Source organism: Siphateles boraxobius, unplaced genomic scaffold (assembly GCF_051911475.1).
Source record: "Siphateles boraxobius isolate OS27281-9 unplaced genomic scaffold, OSU_SipBor_1 25, whole genome shotgun sequence".
Lineage (NCBI taxonomy): Eukaryota > Metazoa > Chordata > Actinopteri > Cypriniformes > Leuciscidae > Siphateles > Siphateles boraxobius.
Genome location: NW_027508866.1, coordinates 5,663,686 through 5,678,556, shown reverse-complemented (window position 1 = coordinate 5,678,556; position 14,871 = coordinate 5,663,686). Strand labels below are relative to the sequence as shown.

General features: G+C 38.3%; 2 protein-coding genes across 2 annotated transcripts; both read right to left on the bottom strand.

Annotated features, from left to right (window-relative positions):
* Positions 1–950: 950 nt before the first annotated feature.
* On the bottom strand, positions 951–6,178 carry dhrs13a.2 (dehydrogenase/reductase (SDR family) member 13a, tandem duplicate 2). Its single transcript, XM_077242161.1, has 5 exons — positions 5,967–6,178; positions 5,439–5,557; positions 5,245–5,368; positions 4,780–5,106; positions 951–1,576 (listed from the first exon to the last, which is right to left on the bottom strand). Exons 1-5 carry the CDS (start codon positions 6,091–6,093, stop codon positions 1,317–1,319), a joined length of 957 nt encoding a protein of 318 aa, XP_077098276.1. The 5' UTR covers positions 6,094–6,178; the 3' UTR covers positions 951–1,316.
* A 664-nt stretch (positions 6,179–6,842) lies between these two features.
* dhrs13a.1 (dehydrogenase/reductase (SDR family) member 13a, tandem duplicate 1) lies at positions 6,843–14,454 on the bottom strand. Its single transcript, XM_077242160.1, has 5 exons — positions 14,076–14,454; positions 13,709–13,827; positions 7,865–7,988; positions 7,436–7,762; positions 6,843–7,347 (listed from the first exon to the last, which is right to left on the bottom strand). The coding sequence occupies exons 1-5, from the start codon at positions 14,308–14,310 to the stop codon at positions 7,088–7,090; spliced, it is 1,065 nt and encodes a 354-aa protein (XP_077098275.1). The 5' UTR covers positions 14,311–14,454; the 3' UTR covers positions 6,843–7,087.
* Between the last annotated feature and the right edge of the window lie 417 nt (positions 14,455–14,871).

Genomic DNA, 14,871 nt, shown 5'->3' with positions numbered 1-14,871 from the left:
TAAGAAAGTAATTTGTTCTTTCCCGGCATAGACGTGTGCTATAGACATGCTACTGTACAGGTACGTGTGCACGGCTCAGACGTGTGTTTGAAGGGGAACTTTGCAGTTGGCCTACTTGACCTCATTTTACGTGTGATATAACCTATTAACGTAAAAAATCCCCAGCAAACACATAACGTTCCCCTAAAGTTAGTAGTATTTGGGGGGTAGTATCTTTTTCGGTTTAATTTTCTGCAACCATAAAATATCGTTCCCAGAATGTTGCAGAGTAGTTATTTTTAAATAACAGGAGAACGTTCCCTAATGTTTATTTTAGGTTATTATTTTTGCAACCATAAAATAAAGTTCCCAGAATGTTGCAGGGTAGTTATTTATAAATAATCTAAAAATAACTTGTACATAACGTGCCCTAATGGTTATTTTAGAATACTTTGCAACCGTAAAATAACGTTCCCAGAATGTTGCATGGTAGTTATTTTTAAATAACCTAAAAAAATAACTTTTAAGAGCTATGGTTATTTTTAGGTTATTATTTTGCATACATAAAATAACGTTGCAGAGTAGTTATTTTTAAATAACCTAAAAAAATAACTATACTGAATGTTCCCTAATGGTTATTATTTTGTAACCATAAAAAAAACTTTCCCTGAACGTTGAAGGGTTGAAATTTTAAATTACAACTTATACAGAAAGTTGCATTATGGTTATTTTTATAACCATATAAACTAACCCTTCCCAATATGTAAATTAACAACAGATCCCGAATATTCCCATGCGAGGGAAGGTCTTCCTAACATTCAAAAGGCAGCTAAAGTCCCAATTTATACTGTGTAAAAAGTTCATATTTATTCATTTTTACTTGAATTTTTTTGTAAACTTTTAATTTTTTTCATCTCTGGACCTCAGTTCAAAAACCCCTGTCTTAGATTATGACCATACGCAACAAAAGGTTCACGTTTGACTCTATTTACTTGCATTCAGTTGGGTATTATCACATGCGTTAAGAACATAATACTATATTGTTCATGTTTGTTTGATTTTTATAATCAAATACAATTACATACAGTAAAAAAAAAAAAACCAGGATAAAGGTGATTCCGTTACAGTAAAAAAAATTAAAAAAATCACCCTAGCATACAGCATTTAATGTCAACATACAAATAAAAAACACTGTAAACCTTGTAAATAATTGTGCGTCCATAAACACAAAAATGCCACAATCAGTTTCGTCACTTCATACTTGTCTTTTTTTCTCTAGGGGTAAACAAGTTCACAGACGATCTCCATCCACCAGAAATAAAACAGTTTCTCTGGCTTTATGAAAGGCCGCTCAGTCGTTCACTGACTTCCCAAAGCTTTTTGGCCACCGCATCGTCTTTGGCTTTGGCACTGACTTCCTCCACAGCGCAGCATGAGAAATAACGTCCACTGAAATGCTCGATTCCTTCCTGAACGGCACAATGAAGAGTTGTTTGGGCTCCGGTGTTTGGGTCAAGGAACAGCAGTCTAGCCACTGGCTCAATAAACACTTTCTGCCAGAGACTCACATGGCGGGAGAGCTCGGTCTTTACAACACCTACAAAAAGAATCATACAATATTAAGCATTTGTTTAACCCAGTCCCAGTGGTTCTCAAACGTTTTTGGTCATGCTCCCCTTTAAAACTTTATGCGTTTTGGCCGTTCATTCACACGACAACGTCGTTTTGGGTGCATTTTGTTTTTTAAAACAATACTGTTTTTGTGTAAACTACAAAAAGACGAATTCGTGAAAACGGTGACATCATGAGTATTATGTGTTCAGTCTATAGATGTGTAGAATTTCTTTACAAAGTGACATCGCCAACTACTGGCCTGGCAGCAGAATACAGCATGTTTAGTTTTAGTTAAGTTTTCGTGAATCTGTGTGAACGGGGGTCGCTTTGACAACGTTGTAATCTGTACGTGAAAAACGCAAAAGAAAAACTTATTCGATAAAATCAGTACATTCGTAGAGTCATTTATTGCATTTTGCCTACAGACTTTTAAAGTGACAAACAATTAAAGGCCAACAGAAATATGATATTGCATTTGAGTGTCTCCAGTTGGTTGTAAACACACTTAGATATTATGTACAAATAAGTGTGTATGCACTAGAGATGCGCGGATGGGCTATTATTTCATCCGCAACCGCATCACAAGACTCATCATCCGTCCGCCATCCATCCGCACCAACGTTTTTGACCAATTCTCCCGCCCGCCATCCGCTGATACAAGGCGCTGCTGATGACAGCCGCGAGACTAGAAACCGCCGTCCACCCGCCCGAATTTAATTAAAATATTTTTTTTCCTCACGTCATCCGCGGTTTATCCGCGGCTATCTCTAGTATGCACGATTAGTGAACAAGACTCTCGCTGCATTTGAATATGCCTACTTCCATACTATATATTATGCAAAAAACAGTACGACAAAACAGTATAACGAATTCAAAGTATTAGAAAAACAGGCAAAATACCCAGGTGACCTACTGCTTCCATTCAATGGACACTCCATGGCTGTGGCCCATAGTGGACATTATCAAGTGCACTCATTCAATCCCACAATGCACTGCAATAACTAGTTCCCATGAACTGAATTCCCATGTATTCCCATGAATTTCACGAGAGAAAGAGTTGCGACACGCTTTGCTGTCGCCGCTATGGCTGTCATGTGGTTCATGTAAGCCCCAATAGTTCCAAAACATACGCTGGCTGTCATGTTCTTCTATGGGACAGACAGCAGCGATTACATTATTGAACGGTAAATATAAAATAAAACAACACACCCAAGTAATTTTTCAGCTGTTACTGCTGTATTGCATTTAGTTAATGTCAGTTTTGCATTTGGAGAGGCAGGGTGACAACGAAATACTGTATATTACTTAGATAAGTTTTAGGTTTTTTTTGGAGTGAAAAGCTTAGTGTTCATGTTCGCATGGGTAGTAGCACTGGCTTTAGCGGCTCATCTGATGATGGACGTCTCATGATATTTATTTTAGCACAACTGGGCTGTATTAGGCTATTGAGAGAGAGTTAATGAGTGAATTAACTATGTTCCTAAATACGTAGCTAAATAACTGTTAACAGGATTCATTTCAGTATGGCTAATGTACCCTTCATCCTACCCTAATCATAGACTAAACCATTCATCAGAAAACACACACAAATACATGTATAGGCCTACGATGTACTGTGTACAGTACACATGCATATATATTTCAATCACACATTACTACCCTAACCCATACACATAATATATGAATTGTGTATGTATATATATATATATATATATATATATGAATGCATGTGTATTTATGTAGGCCTATATGTATTACAAACACACATTTTGACAAATGTGCATATATACACACATAACCCTAACCCATTTAAATAAATGAATTGTGTATGTGTGTGTGTGTATGTATATATTATATACATCAGGTTACCGTAAGTTAGCTAACGTTAGTGTCACGTAAGCTATAGCTGCAATTAACCTTTTATATTCCAAACATTAACTAAAACTGGCTACAGAAAATATAACTACTGACTAAATTCACGAGAGGTCGGCTAATGTGTGTAAAAGTAAAAAAATACAGTAATTTCATTAATTTACCAGCGAGCGTACTTCGGAAACACTGAAAATGAATGGGGTTCAATGCTGGAACTATCAGTGTTTGGAACTATCGGCTGCTCCACGACACGCGTTACTTCCGCATTACAAAGTTCCTATGGCGGCCTATGGGAGTGTCGCAACTCTTTCTCTCTATGGCTCTGATCCATCCATCCGATTTCCAAACTGCTGGTCCAATGTGGCCACAGCATAATATCATACCGGTATAAATCCCTGTTTAACTGATTTATTAAATTGTTTAATTAAGGTTTATTGATAGTTCAATAAAAATCTTTTCATTGCTACTGGAGCTGCCAGTTTGCAAGTTTCAAATGACTCTTAAACAGCAAGCACACGCTATACAAAAGTGGCAGCCCTTCCGACACACTCAGTGTCTGAATTCACTCACTCGTTTTCATTCACTCCTTCAAGTGGACTATATTAGAGGAGTAATGTAGGGAATAGTGAATGAAGGCATAGGGGGTGATTTCCAACACAGCCCATGAAACCAGTTGTGAATAACAGTGAAATGACACTGACTCTGGTAGGTTATCTGCCAGTAACAACATGGCAGATGTAATGCGTCATTCCAAACCTGTGTGACTTCTCAGTGGAACGCAAAAAGTGGAATTCACATGATGTACAAAGAAATTTAAAAAATCAAGCAGGTTTTGAACAACAGGTAGGTGTGTAAATAATGCCAGAACATTAAAGGTCCCATATTGTCAAAACTGAAATTTCCTGGCTTTTTTCATGATAACAGAGGTCTAGGGGCGTTGAAACTACCATATAAGTTTCAAAATAGTCAAAAGCACACAGCCTGCATAAAGTAGCTGTGCCTTTTCCCGAGCTGTTGTGACTTCCGTATATTTGTGATGTCAGAACTACTCAGTCACCAATGGTGGATCACTCAGAAAACAACAGGCCAATCAGAAGAAAGGCTCTTGAATATTAAGTAGAAAGGCCAAAAACGCCCTGTTCTTGGCAGAGCTCCCGAGAAAGGAGCTGTAAAAATATATTGACATGGTTTTTGGTACTTATACCGCAAATATATATTCTTAAGGACATCAAAACCTAAAATAAAACTTCAGAAAGTTGTACAATATGGAACCTTTAATTTGACTAAACTATACATATCAGGTATGATTTTTACCTGGATGAACACTGTAGCAGGTGACGTTTGTGCCCTTCATTCTCTTGGCCAGTTCGTGAGTGAACAGGACATTGCAGAGTTTGCTGTTGCAGTAGGCCTGGAAGAACTGCCAGCTGTATCTCCCTGACCCCAGGTCTTTGGTGGCGATAAGAGAATCAAAATCAATCTTGCCCCAGCGATGGGCCATGGAAGATAGAGTGATGACCCTAGCAGCAGGACTCTCCTTCAGACGGTCCAGCAGAAGACAAGTGAGCAGAAAATGTCCAAGATGGTTGACTCCAAACTCTATGCCAAAACCATCTTCAGTTAGACCATCTGCAACAAGACCTGAACAGAAAAAGCCTTTGATTGCAGTGCCATGTTTCCCCTAATATTCAGATAAGTGGTCAATCAAGATGGCCAAACTTTTACCTTTGGTTCCCCCAATCTTGAACATATTGAAACCGTTTTGAGGGTTTGGCTTACCTGCATTATTGATGAGCACATCCAGTCGCGACTCAGATTTGAGGAAGGTCTCCGCAAAAGCTCGCACAGATTTGAGGCTTCCAAGATCAAGCTTCATGTACAGTATATCATTGCTTCCTGTTTCCTGAACAACAAACATGGGTTAATTAACACTCAGAACTCTTGAATCAGTGGTCTTAAGTGATGATTCTCACCTTCTTGATGTCATTTATAGCTGCCTCAGCTTTCTTCTGGTTTCTGCAGGCTAGAATTACTCTTGCTCCACGACCAGCCAGATCCAGAGCTGTGGCTTTACCGATTCCGGTATTCCCGCCTGAAACAAACCAAACAGCTCTCATTACCGAAACAAAAACATATTCCAGGTCCACAGCAAAAAGATAATAATAGTTTTTGTTTCGTTTTCTATTACAGATATCGAGAGAATTTTTTATCAGCGTACAGAAATAGTATTATTTTAACTAATGTTAAGCATAAATTCACTTATTCATGATAAACCTGACTAAAAAAATCAGTGATTCTGCTTCTCAATTAAACGTATATTGATCTAAGAACGTTTAGTGGAAAACAAGACAAAAATAGGCTAGGCTACAAGTACGAAAATATTTTCCCCCAGTGTTTCAGATCACATTTAAAGGAGAAAGCCAACGTAAAGACGACGAAAAAATTAACGCGGCATTTTCCACAGGTTTACCACAATATGAGAACATGATCTCAAACCTCACCTGTAATAATGACCGTTTTGCCCGTCATATCAGCGGTTCCTTTACATTTGGACTTTTTAAACAACGTCTCCACCAAGAATACATAAAGACCTGCGATGAGCGCAGCGGCGATGATGACATGAAACATGATTGTGACCTGCAAGATTCTGCAGGCTGTTCTTGTACTTCGCCCGGGCCTGATAAACCGGTCCGGGCTTTCTCTGCACCACCCTCCCCCCTTTCACCGGACCGGTTTGAGTGCCCAAGCAAACAATACAGCCAGGCTGTTTTATCTGTATATCTCATCATGTTTTGTTAAAGTCTGGATACGATCATTTTTAAACAACAGATCAGTGAAGCTGCCATTTATAAAGTTTCTTAGGTTTTATAGTCTTTGTATTATATTTTATTTTACAAACAGTCTAAATACAATTTTAATTCCTGAATTGTTTTGTTTTTTAGCAACAAATATCAAATAAACACCACAATTGAGCCCCCTTTAGTTACTGTTGCTATATGGTAAAATAACATTATTATTACTAAAAACGTGTAGCTGAGTAGGCCACATTAAATTTGTAGCAGTTATTGGTAAAATTTAAGAAAATGCTTGAATGTTGTTTGATATCTTAATGGTGACATCACCATTCAGCGTTAACTATTATGAGTCACATTATCATGGAGTTACTGTAAATTTGGGTCAAACAAGAACTGTTGGCATCTCTTGACATACTTTTGACACATGCAGTCCACATGTGATAGTGCATGCTGTTCCTTTACTAAAGCAATCACATATTTTAACTGGGAGAGGTTACACATTCAACACACTAAAGGCCTCATCGTCCTGAAACACGCCTTTTGTGTGTTACGTCGTTACTCTGGTATGACGAAGCCACAGGATTTAAGTAGTAACTTTATCACATAAAATACAAGTGATATTGTACAAACAATTTGTAAAACAATCAAAGAACATATTTATTAGAGGAATTCAACAGCCCCTTTGTTGCGTTCAGAGCATGTTATGAACCACACGTCTTCTACACAGGCTTTTTATAAGGTTTATCCAATTACAGTTGAGTCGACCACAGGTGCCACTAGACTGCGCAAGTGCAAATCTATACAGATGCATTAAAGCTGGTGCTCTCTCAGGCTGAACCAACGAGACTCTCGCTGACTTCCCAAAGCTTTTTGGCAGCTGCATCATCTCTGGCTTTAGCAGGGACATTCTGCACTGCACAGCTAGAGAAGTAGCGTCCACTCAGGGGCTCAAGGCCCTCTTGAAGTGCACAGTGAAGAGACGTCTGAGCTCCAGAATCCACATCCGAAAAGAAAAGCAGCAAAATTGGTGCCATGAACAGCCGCCACCATAGATTACTGTGACGACCGATGTCGGTTTTAATGGCCCCTATAATAAATAAGCCAGTGTTAACTGCATATGACCTATGATACTTTATCAAGAGCTGCTTTTTAGAGAATAAAGAACATCTACTGACCTGGATGAAGACTGTAGCAGGTGACATTTGTGCCTTTGAGTCTCTTGGCCAGCTCGTGTGTAAAGAGGATATTGCAGAGTTTGCTGTGACTGTACAACTTCAGTAAGTCCAATGCTGAACTTCCTAAACCCAAATCTTTATGAGTGTTGATGCAGTTGAAATCAATTTTCCCCCACCAATGGGCCAATGATGACACAGTCACAACTCTGCTGGGGCCGCACTCTTTCAACCGTTCCAACAGCAGGATGGTTAACAGGAAGTGACCGAGGTGATTGACGCCAAATATCCTTCCAAAGCCATCCTCAGTCTTGCCAGCAATTACAAGTCCTACAAACACAGAAAAAAATTGAAGGCTTTGAATTAGTTGAAAATTCAAGAAAGTAATTGTAACAATGCATAAAATAAAATTTGCATATATTCGAGAGCCACCTGCATTGTTGATAAGTATGTCTAATCTGGATTCTTTATTGAGAAAGTTTTCAGCAAAAGACCTCACAGACTTCAGACTGGCCAGATCCAAGTGCATATACACCACCTCTTTGTTTCCTGTTTCCTGTGTTCCAAATCATTGCACAACAATACAGCATTAAATGATGGCACTGAAATGTTAAGTCAGCAAACTTATATAACAGAATCCCAGATTTAATAATACTAATAATACGTTTTATTAATAAAGCGCCTTTCCAAGCTCAAAGTCGCTGTACAATTAAGAAGATAACAAAAACACAGCATCAAGCATTAGTATGCATCACATAGTACTACATATACGAATATACAGTAACAAAACAGCAGAACACTAAACAGAGGAGGGTTGGAAATACTGTAAGAAAAGAAAGGTGAAAACCTTTGAGATTTGAATGAGGATATAATAGAAGTGTCACGAAGAGTTAGAGGAGTTTCGGAGCCACAGCACTGATGATCTACCACCCATTGATGAAAGACGAAAACGATGTAAAGTAAGCAGTTTTTCAAAGTCTCCTGATGACCGGAGATAGCGAGGGGGTGAATAATAGTGCAGAAGTTCAGATAAATAATTGGGAGCAAGTCCATGAAGACATTTAAAAGTTAACAAGATAATTTTATACTGAATGCGGACAGGAACAGGTAACCAATTTAAATTATAGAGCAGATGGGTAATGTGATCAGATTTCTTGACTTCATTGATGACTCTGGCTGCAGAATTCTGAACATATTGTAGTCTAGTGATTGTTTTACCAGGCAGCCCAATTAAGAAGCGAGTTACAGTAGACGAGACGAGAGGTTATCAAAGCATGAATTAGAGTTTCAGTATCTTTAGTGCTGAGAGCAGGTCGCAGTTGGGCAATATTGCGAAGGTGGTAGAATGCAGTCTTGGTAATGTAAGAGACGAATCAAATGTACCCAGATTTTTAACAATATGAGATGGAATTAATTTGGCCCTATCAATAGATAAACTCAGTTCAGACTTTTTTTTAAAAGGGATGGTGGACCAAAAACAATAACCTCAGTTTTTCTCATTATTCAATTTTAGGAAGTTGCTATGTTCCCAGATTTTAATGTCCACAATACAAAAAGTCCAGAGGAAGAGCAGAGACAGAGCGAGCTGATATGTAAATTAGCTGAGACTATGACTAATGGATAATGTGACCAAGAGGTAAGAAATAAATATTGAACATAAGTGGTCCAAGAACAGAGCCTTGAGGGACACCTTGAGAGAGAGAGAGAACACAGAGAAGATTTGAAGTTATGGACAGTAATAAAAAATGTCTATCAGTGAGATATGATACAAACCAAGATAAAGCACTATCCGCGATGCCGATAGCCGAGAGCTAAGTATGCGATGAGATACAGTGTCAAAAAATGCAGTTAAGTCAAGCATGATGAGAACATTAAGACAACCAGAATCAGCAGATATTAAGCCCAATTTATCCTTCTGCGTCGAACTTACGCCGTAGCAACGCCGTAGGCTGTGCGTAGCGTGCGCACCCTTCGGCGTACCCTGACGTGCACCTCTCCAAAAATGTAACAACTCGTCAATTCTACGCGGACGCAAGCACTGTGATTGGTCTGCTCAAACCGCTCCCTCGGGTTTCACATGCTCCCTCTGCGTGCGTCAACGCGGACAACGACGCAGAAGTATAAATTAAAACCAATGCGTAGTCTACGGCGTAGAGGCTCCGGCGTATGTCCGACGCAGAAGTATAAATCAGCCTTTAGGAGGTCATTAGTAATATTTTCCAATGCCGTTTCAGTGCTGTGGCCTGACCGAAAGCCAGATTGATAGGGATTAAGAAGATTGTTAGCATAGAGATGACCTCGTAACCGTGAGGCAACTACTTTTTCAAGCAGCTTAGAAACGAAAGGGAGATTAGATATAGGTCTAAAATTATTCATAGCAGAAGAATCGAGCCCTGGTTTCTTTAAAATAGGAGCCGTTTTTAATGATAGCGTGACAGACCCGGAAAAAATAGAACAGTTGATCAAATGAGCAATAGGAAGTGAGACTGAGATAGGCAGCTTTTAAGAAGTGAGGTAGGTGCTAGATCTAATTGACAAGTAGATGAGGTAGTTTGAGCAAATAGGCCACTAACAGAGGATGGGCTGGTGAGAGTAAAGCTAGAGAGGATGTGCTTTATGGGCTGAGGTGAGGACCAGTTAGATGAAACTTCTCATAAGTTTGATGAAAATGTTTCATAAATAGATTTTATTTTCAAAATAGTGGAGGAAGCAGTTGCAGAGGTCAATTGAACCAGAAATAAGATGCATTGAAGGGTTGATATAAGCTTGTTAACAGTTGAAAATAATGTCTTAGGTCTACCTTTAGCAGTGTTTATTACGGAGGAGTAGTATGCTGTACGTGTGGCATTAAGATCAGACTTGTATTTCAGCTGGTGAGCACAGAAATCTTGATAATGCTCTTCCAGGCAACTTTTCCTATATCGGCGCTTGAGACGTCTTCCAATTTGTTTCAATTTGCAGCCGGAGCTCGGGCGTATACCAGGGTGATACATGAGATGAAGGTACCAGCTTAATTATCATAGGGGCGCGATTGTCCAAGGCTTCAGAGATAGCAGAGATGTAAGTTGAGAGAACAGCAGAAGGACAAGAGAAATCAGAGTAAGAAGACAAGAGAATATGCATTAATGGAGTCTGAGAATGACAGAGGAACACATTTAACATTGCAATAATTAATAGTAGTTTTGTACTAGGGAAATCAAATCTAACTGTTATCAGCTTATGATCAGAAATACCAGTTTGTGAGCCAGAGACATTATTAATTCCTGAAGTGCAAACAAGATCAAGTGTGTGACCACGACAGTAAGTAGGAAAGTTGACGTTGTACAAGACTGAAAATATCCAAAGTTAATATAAGGTCACTGGCATTAGAACAGACAAATGGATATTGACTAAATGGATATTGAAATTACAGAGCAGGATAACATAAAAGGATACAGCATAGGCCAGAGTGAGTAATTCATTGAGATCAGAGAAAAAAAAATTATCAGAGACTTGAGGATGATATATTAATATGATCAGCAGAGAGGTGTGAGCAAGCACTTTAAAAGCCATGTATTCAAAATATGTCACATTATGAAATTCAGTCATGAGCATTTTCATAGCATCGTGAAAGACATCTGCTAGACCACCACCCCTACCACAGAGACGTGGCTTACATAAATAAACAAAACAGCATTTATTACACTATAGATATTACTGGATTTTTATTTATTGTTTATTAATAAAAGTACCATTTTATACATTCTTTAAATATGTTTTCAAAGCACTTACGTGCAATAGTGATGGGGTGTTAAATCATTTTTATGCAATTAGATTACATTAGACAATCATAACAATGTGTGTTAACTGCCTGGGTTAGAATAAAGATTGAAAGTAATCCTTTTTGTGCATTTTTAAAAAAAACTTAATAAAAACTGTATTAACATAATATGTCAACCTTAGAGAACATATGAAGACTTCGGATGAAAAAGCCTTTAAGTCGATCTGAAGTTTTTGTTTAATATTAACATTTTTATCAGGCTCCTGTGTTTCCCAATTACCGGCATTTCTGAATGGGCTTATGCTGGGATTTAGTGAGTTTGAAGTGAAAGTATTTGATGGACGTATAGCCTACTATGTGTGGAGAGCAGTCACTCAATATTATCATCTCAAATCTGGTACTCAAGCATTATATAAACGAAGTTGTCACGTGTTTCCAGTTTCTTTACTGAGCGCAGGTCAGATCAATAGGCCAATCAACAGCCGTCTGTGATCGAATAACGGTATATACAGTCGTGCCCAGAATTAATCATACCCCTGGTAAATATGATAAAAAATAAATCTGCATTGTTTATCCTTTTGATCTTTCATTCAAAAAATTGGCAATTATTATAAATATACATTATAAAATAAATATTTTTCTCCAAAACACATTGGCCACAATTATTCATACCCCTAGAATTTTTTATGAATAACATATCTATGAAGTATATTCCCATTAATATTTACCTTTATTTAGCACACCAGGGTGACTAGGAACATGAAATTGTCCAGCTATGACTTCTTGTTTCACGGGAGTTTAAATATGAGGAAATACAAAGCCCAAATTCCCTTATTCATCAACCACAATGAGTAAAACCAAAGAATATAGTTCTGATCTGCATCACAAGATTGTTGAACATCACAAAATAGAAAGTAAGAAAATAGCTAAAGAATTGAAAATTCCCATTTTGACCATCGGGGCAATAATTAAGAAGTTATAATCAACTAAAGATGTTATGATTCTGCCAGGAAGAGGACCTGTGTCTATATTGTCTTAATGCACGGTGAGGAGGAAAGTTTGAGTTACCAAAGACTCTCCAAGGATCACAGATGGAGAATTGCAGAGATTACTTGAGTCTCGGGGGTCAGAAAGCCTAAAAAAATAAATCAAACCACCCCTACATCCCCACATGTTGTTTGGGAGGGTTTTAAGAAAAATCCTCCTCGCTCGTCCAAAAACAAACCCCAGCATATGCAGTTATCAGACACGACTGGAACTTTAAACGGCACAGGGTTCTGTGGTCAGATGAAACTAAAAAAAGAGCTTTTTGGCAGAAACACAATTGATGGGTTTGGTGCACACAAGGATAAAAAGAACCCCATGTGTACAATTTAATATACCATTGGATCTTTAATGTTGGGGGCCTATTTTTCTGCTGGAGGTCCTGGACTTCTTGTTCAGATACATGGCATCGTGGATTCTATCGAATATCAACAGATAAAAAATCAAAACCTGACTGTCTCTGCTAGAAATCTTATAATGGGCCATGTTTGGATCTTCCATCTGGACAATGATCCAAAACACACATCAAAATCAACACAAAATTGTGTTACGGAGCACAAAATGAAGCTTCTGCCATGACCGTCCCAGTTCCCTGACCTGAACCATATAGAAAATGAGTGGAGTGAACTGAAGTGAAGAAGCACCAACATGGATCTGGGAATCTACAGGATCTGGAGATATTCTGTATGGAGGAATGTTCTCTGATCTCTTGTCCGTTGTTCCCCAAACTCATCAGGCATTATAGGAGAAGACTCAGAACAGTTATCTTGGCAAAAGGAGATTGCAAAAAGGTATTTAATAAAAGGGTATGAATAATTGTGGCCAACGTGTTTTGGAGAAAAACATTTATTTTATAATGTAATTTCCCCCCCACTTTCAATTCTTTTTCTTCAATGAAAGGTTAGGATTTTGCCATTTTTTTGAATGAAAGATCAAAAGGGTAAACAATGCAGATTTATTTTTAACAGCCATTTTTGATCATATTTACCAGGGGTATGATTAATTCTGGGCACGGCTGTATGTGTGTGTATATATATATATATATATATATATATATATATATATATATATAGAGAGAGAGAAGAGAGAGAGAGAGAGAGAGAGAGAGAGAGAGAGAGAGAGAGAGAGAGAGAGAGAGAGAGAAAACTGGAAGCACGTGACAACGTCGTTTATATAATGCTTGAGTAGCAGTTTCTAGAGAGCACCATATAAAATACGCGGTTATATATAATTCACATAATAATATTATTCTAGTGCTGCGGGTTTGCATCTGCAAATAAAATATCAATTAATAGATTTTAAAAATATACAAATGTCAAATGAAACAAGACAAGTCCTGAGATTTAAACGCAGCTCAGTAGTGAACCACCCTAATGGAACTTTTTTTTTTATCTTAGTAGAAACGGTGCTCATCCCACAGTTACATACAACGACAATCCAGTTAAAACAGTTGTGGTCCCTCTCTCTCTCACCCTCTGGATGTCTGTGACAGCAGCCTGAGCTCTGCTTTCATCCCTGCAGGCCAGAATCACCCGAGCTCCCCTTCTCGCCAGATCCAGCGCGGTGGCTTTGCCGATGCCAGTGTTTGCTCCTGGAAGTAAACCAGCTCAAATGTCAATCATATCTGTCCAGTTGCTTATCACGAACGCCTGTTTGTGGAGTGTGAACAGTCAGTGCACTAGCTCAGCTGTCACTTCTGCGTTGTGTAACACGACTATAATGCGTTTACGAAAATAGTAAAATCCACAAAATCTGTTTTAAAACGACTAATGATTAAAATGAAGACAAGTGTAACTGTTTACTGACAATAAAGAATCGCCCTAAAACCGAAACACGTACCAGTCACGACCACCGTCTTCCCGTGCAGTTTGGCTGTACTTTTACATTTTGGCAGTTGCAACACCGTCACGCACAGCAGCAGGTAAAACCCGACGAGTCCTCCGCAAATAAGCAGAACGGTAAACATATTCAAAAGAACCGAAATAACGGCTATAGTTGCTAATGAAATAGCTCGGTTTCCTCTAGACTGGAACAGGAAGACGTGCTGAAGCCAATCCCGCCCTCTTGCCCACATTACATAGTAACAATAACACTACTGTTCTGATGCTCTTATTTACTTCACACTGAAATTGCATCTGAAAACTGAAGCTATTTGTTACACTGTCTGAGGAAAAATGTGAGTGTTCCTCCTTGCCCATGCAAAACTCACTACCACACTGCTATACAGTTGCCAAGTGGCTTCTGTAGGATTTTGAGAGAGAACCATGTATGGTTACGTAATGTAATAGAAACTAAATATTTTCCATGTTTTCCACATTTATTAATTACTATTACACAGTATAAATTGGGTCTTTTTAAATGAATATACAGTAGCTGCCTTTTATATTTTAGAATGGGGGTCCCTCTCACAAGAATGGTCCTATTTGGGTGTCCATGGCATCTCAAAAGATTGAAAACCCCTCATTTAAATCAGTCCATTGTAAAATTATCAGATTCACGTTTTATACACTAGATGAAAATGTTAAGTCTGGTTGCTTAGAGAAAAGTAGCACATATTTTCTTAAACCAATCATATGATTTGCATCATGCACATACAGGTTAGGCACTTGAACACATTGCATTGGAGATTTTTTCA

What these genes read in the sequence shown, in the direction of transcription:
- dhrs13a.2 (XM_077242161.1), bottom strand. Translation starts at nt 6,093, where the DNA reads ATGTTTCATGTCATCATCGCCGCTGCGCTCATCGCAGGTCTTTATGTA. An exon ending in CAAAACGGTCATTATTACAG is followed by an intron (nt 5,558 to 5,966) that starts GTGAGGTTTGAG and finishes GGTTTGTTTCAG; the next exon opens with GCGGGAATACCGGAATCGGT. An exon ending in CTGCTACAGTGTTCATCCAG is followed by an intron (nt 1,577 to 4,779) that starts GTAAAAATCATA and finishes TTCTTTTTGTAG; the next exon opens with GTGTTGTAAAGACCGAGCTC.
- dhrs13a.1 (XM_077242160.1), bottom strand. Translation starts at nt 14,310, where the DNA reads ATGTGGGCAAGAGGGCGGGATTGGCTTCAGCACGTCTTCCTGTTCCAG. An exon ending in GAAGACGGTGGTCGTGACTG is followed by an intron (nt 13,828 to 14,075) that starts GTACGTGTTTCG and finishes GTTTACTTCCAG; the next exon opens with GAGCAAACACTGGCATCGGC. An exon ending in CATACTTATCAACAATGCAG is followed by an intron (nt 7,763 to 7,864) that starts GTGGCTCTCGAA and finishes CTGTGTTTGTAG; the next exon opens with GACTTGTAATTGCTGGCAAG.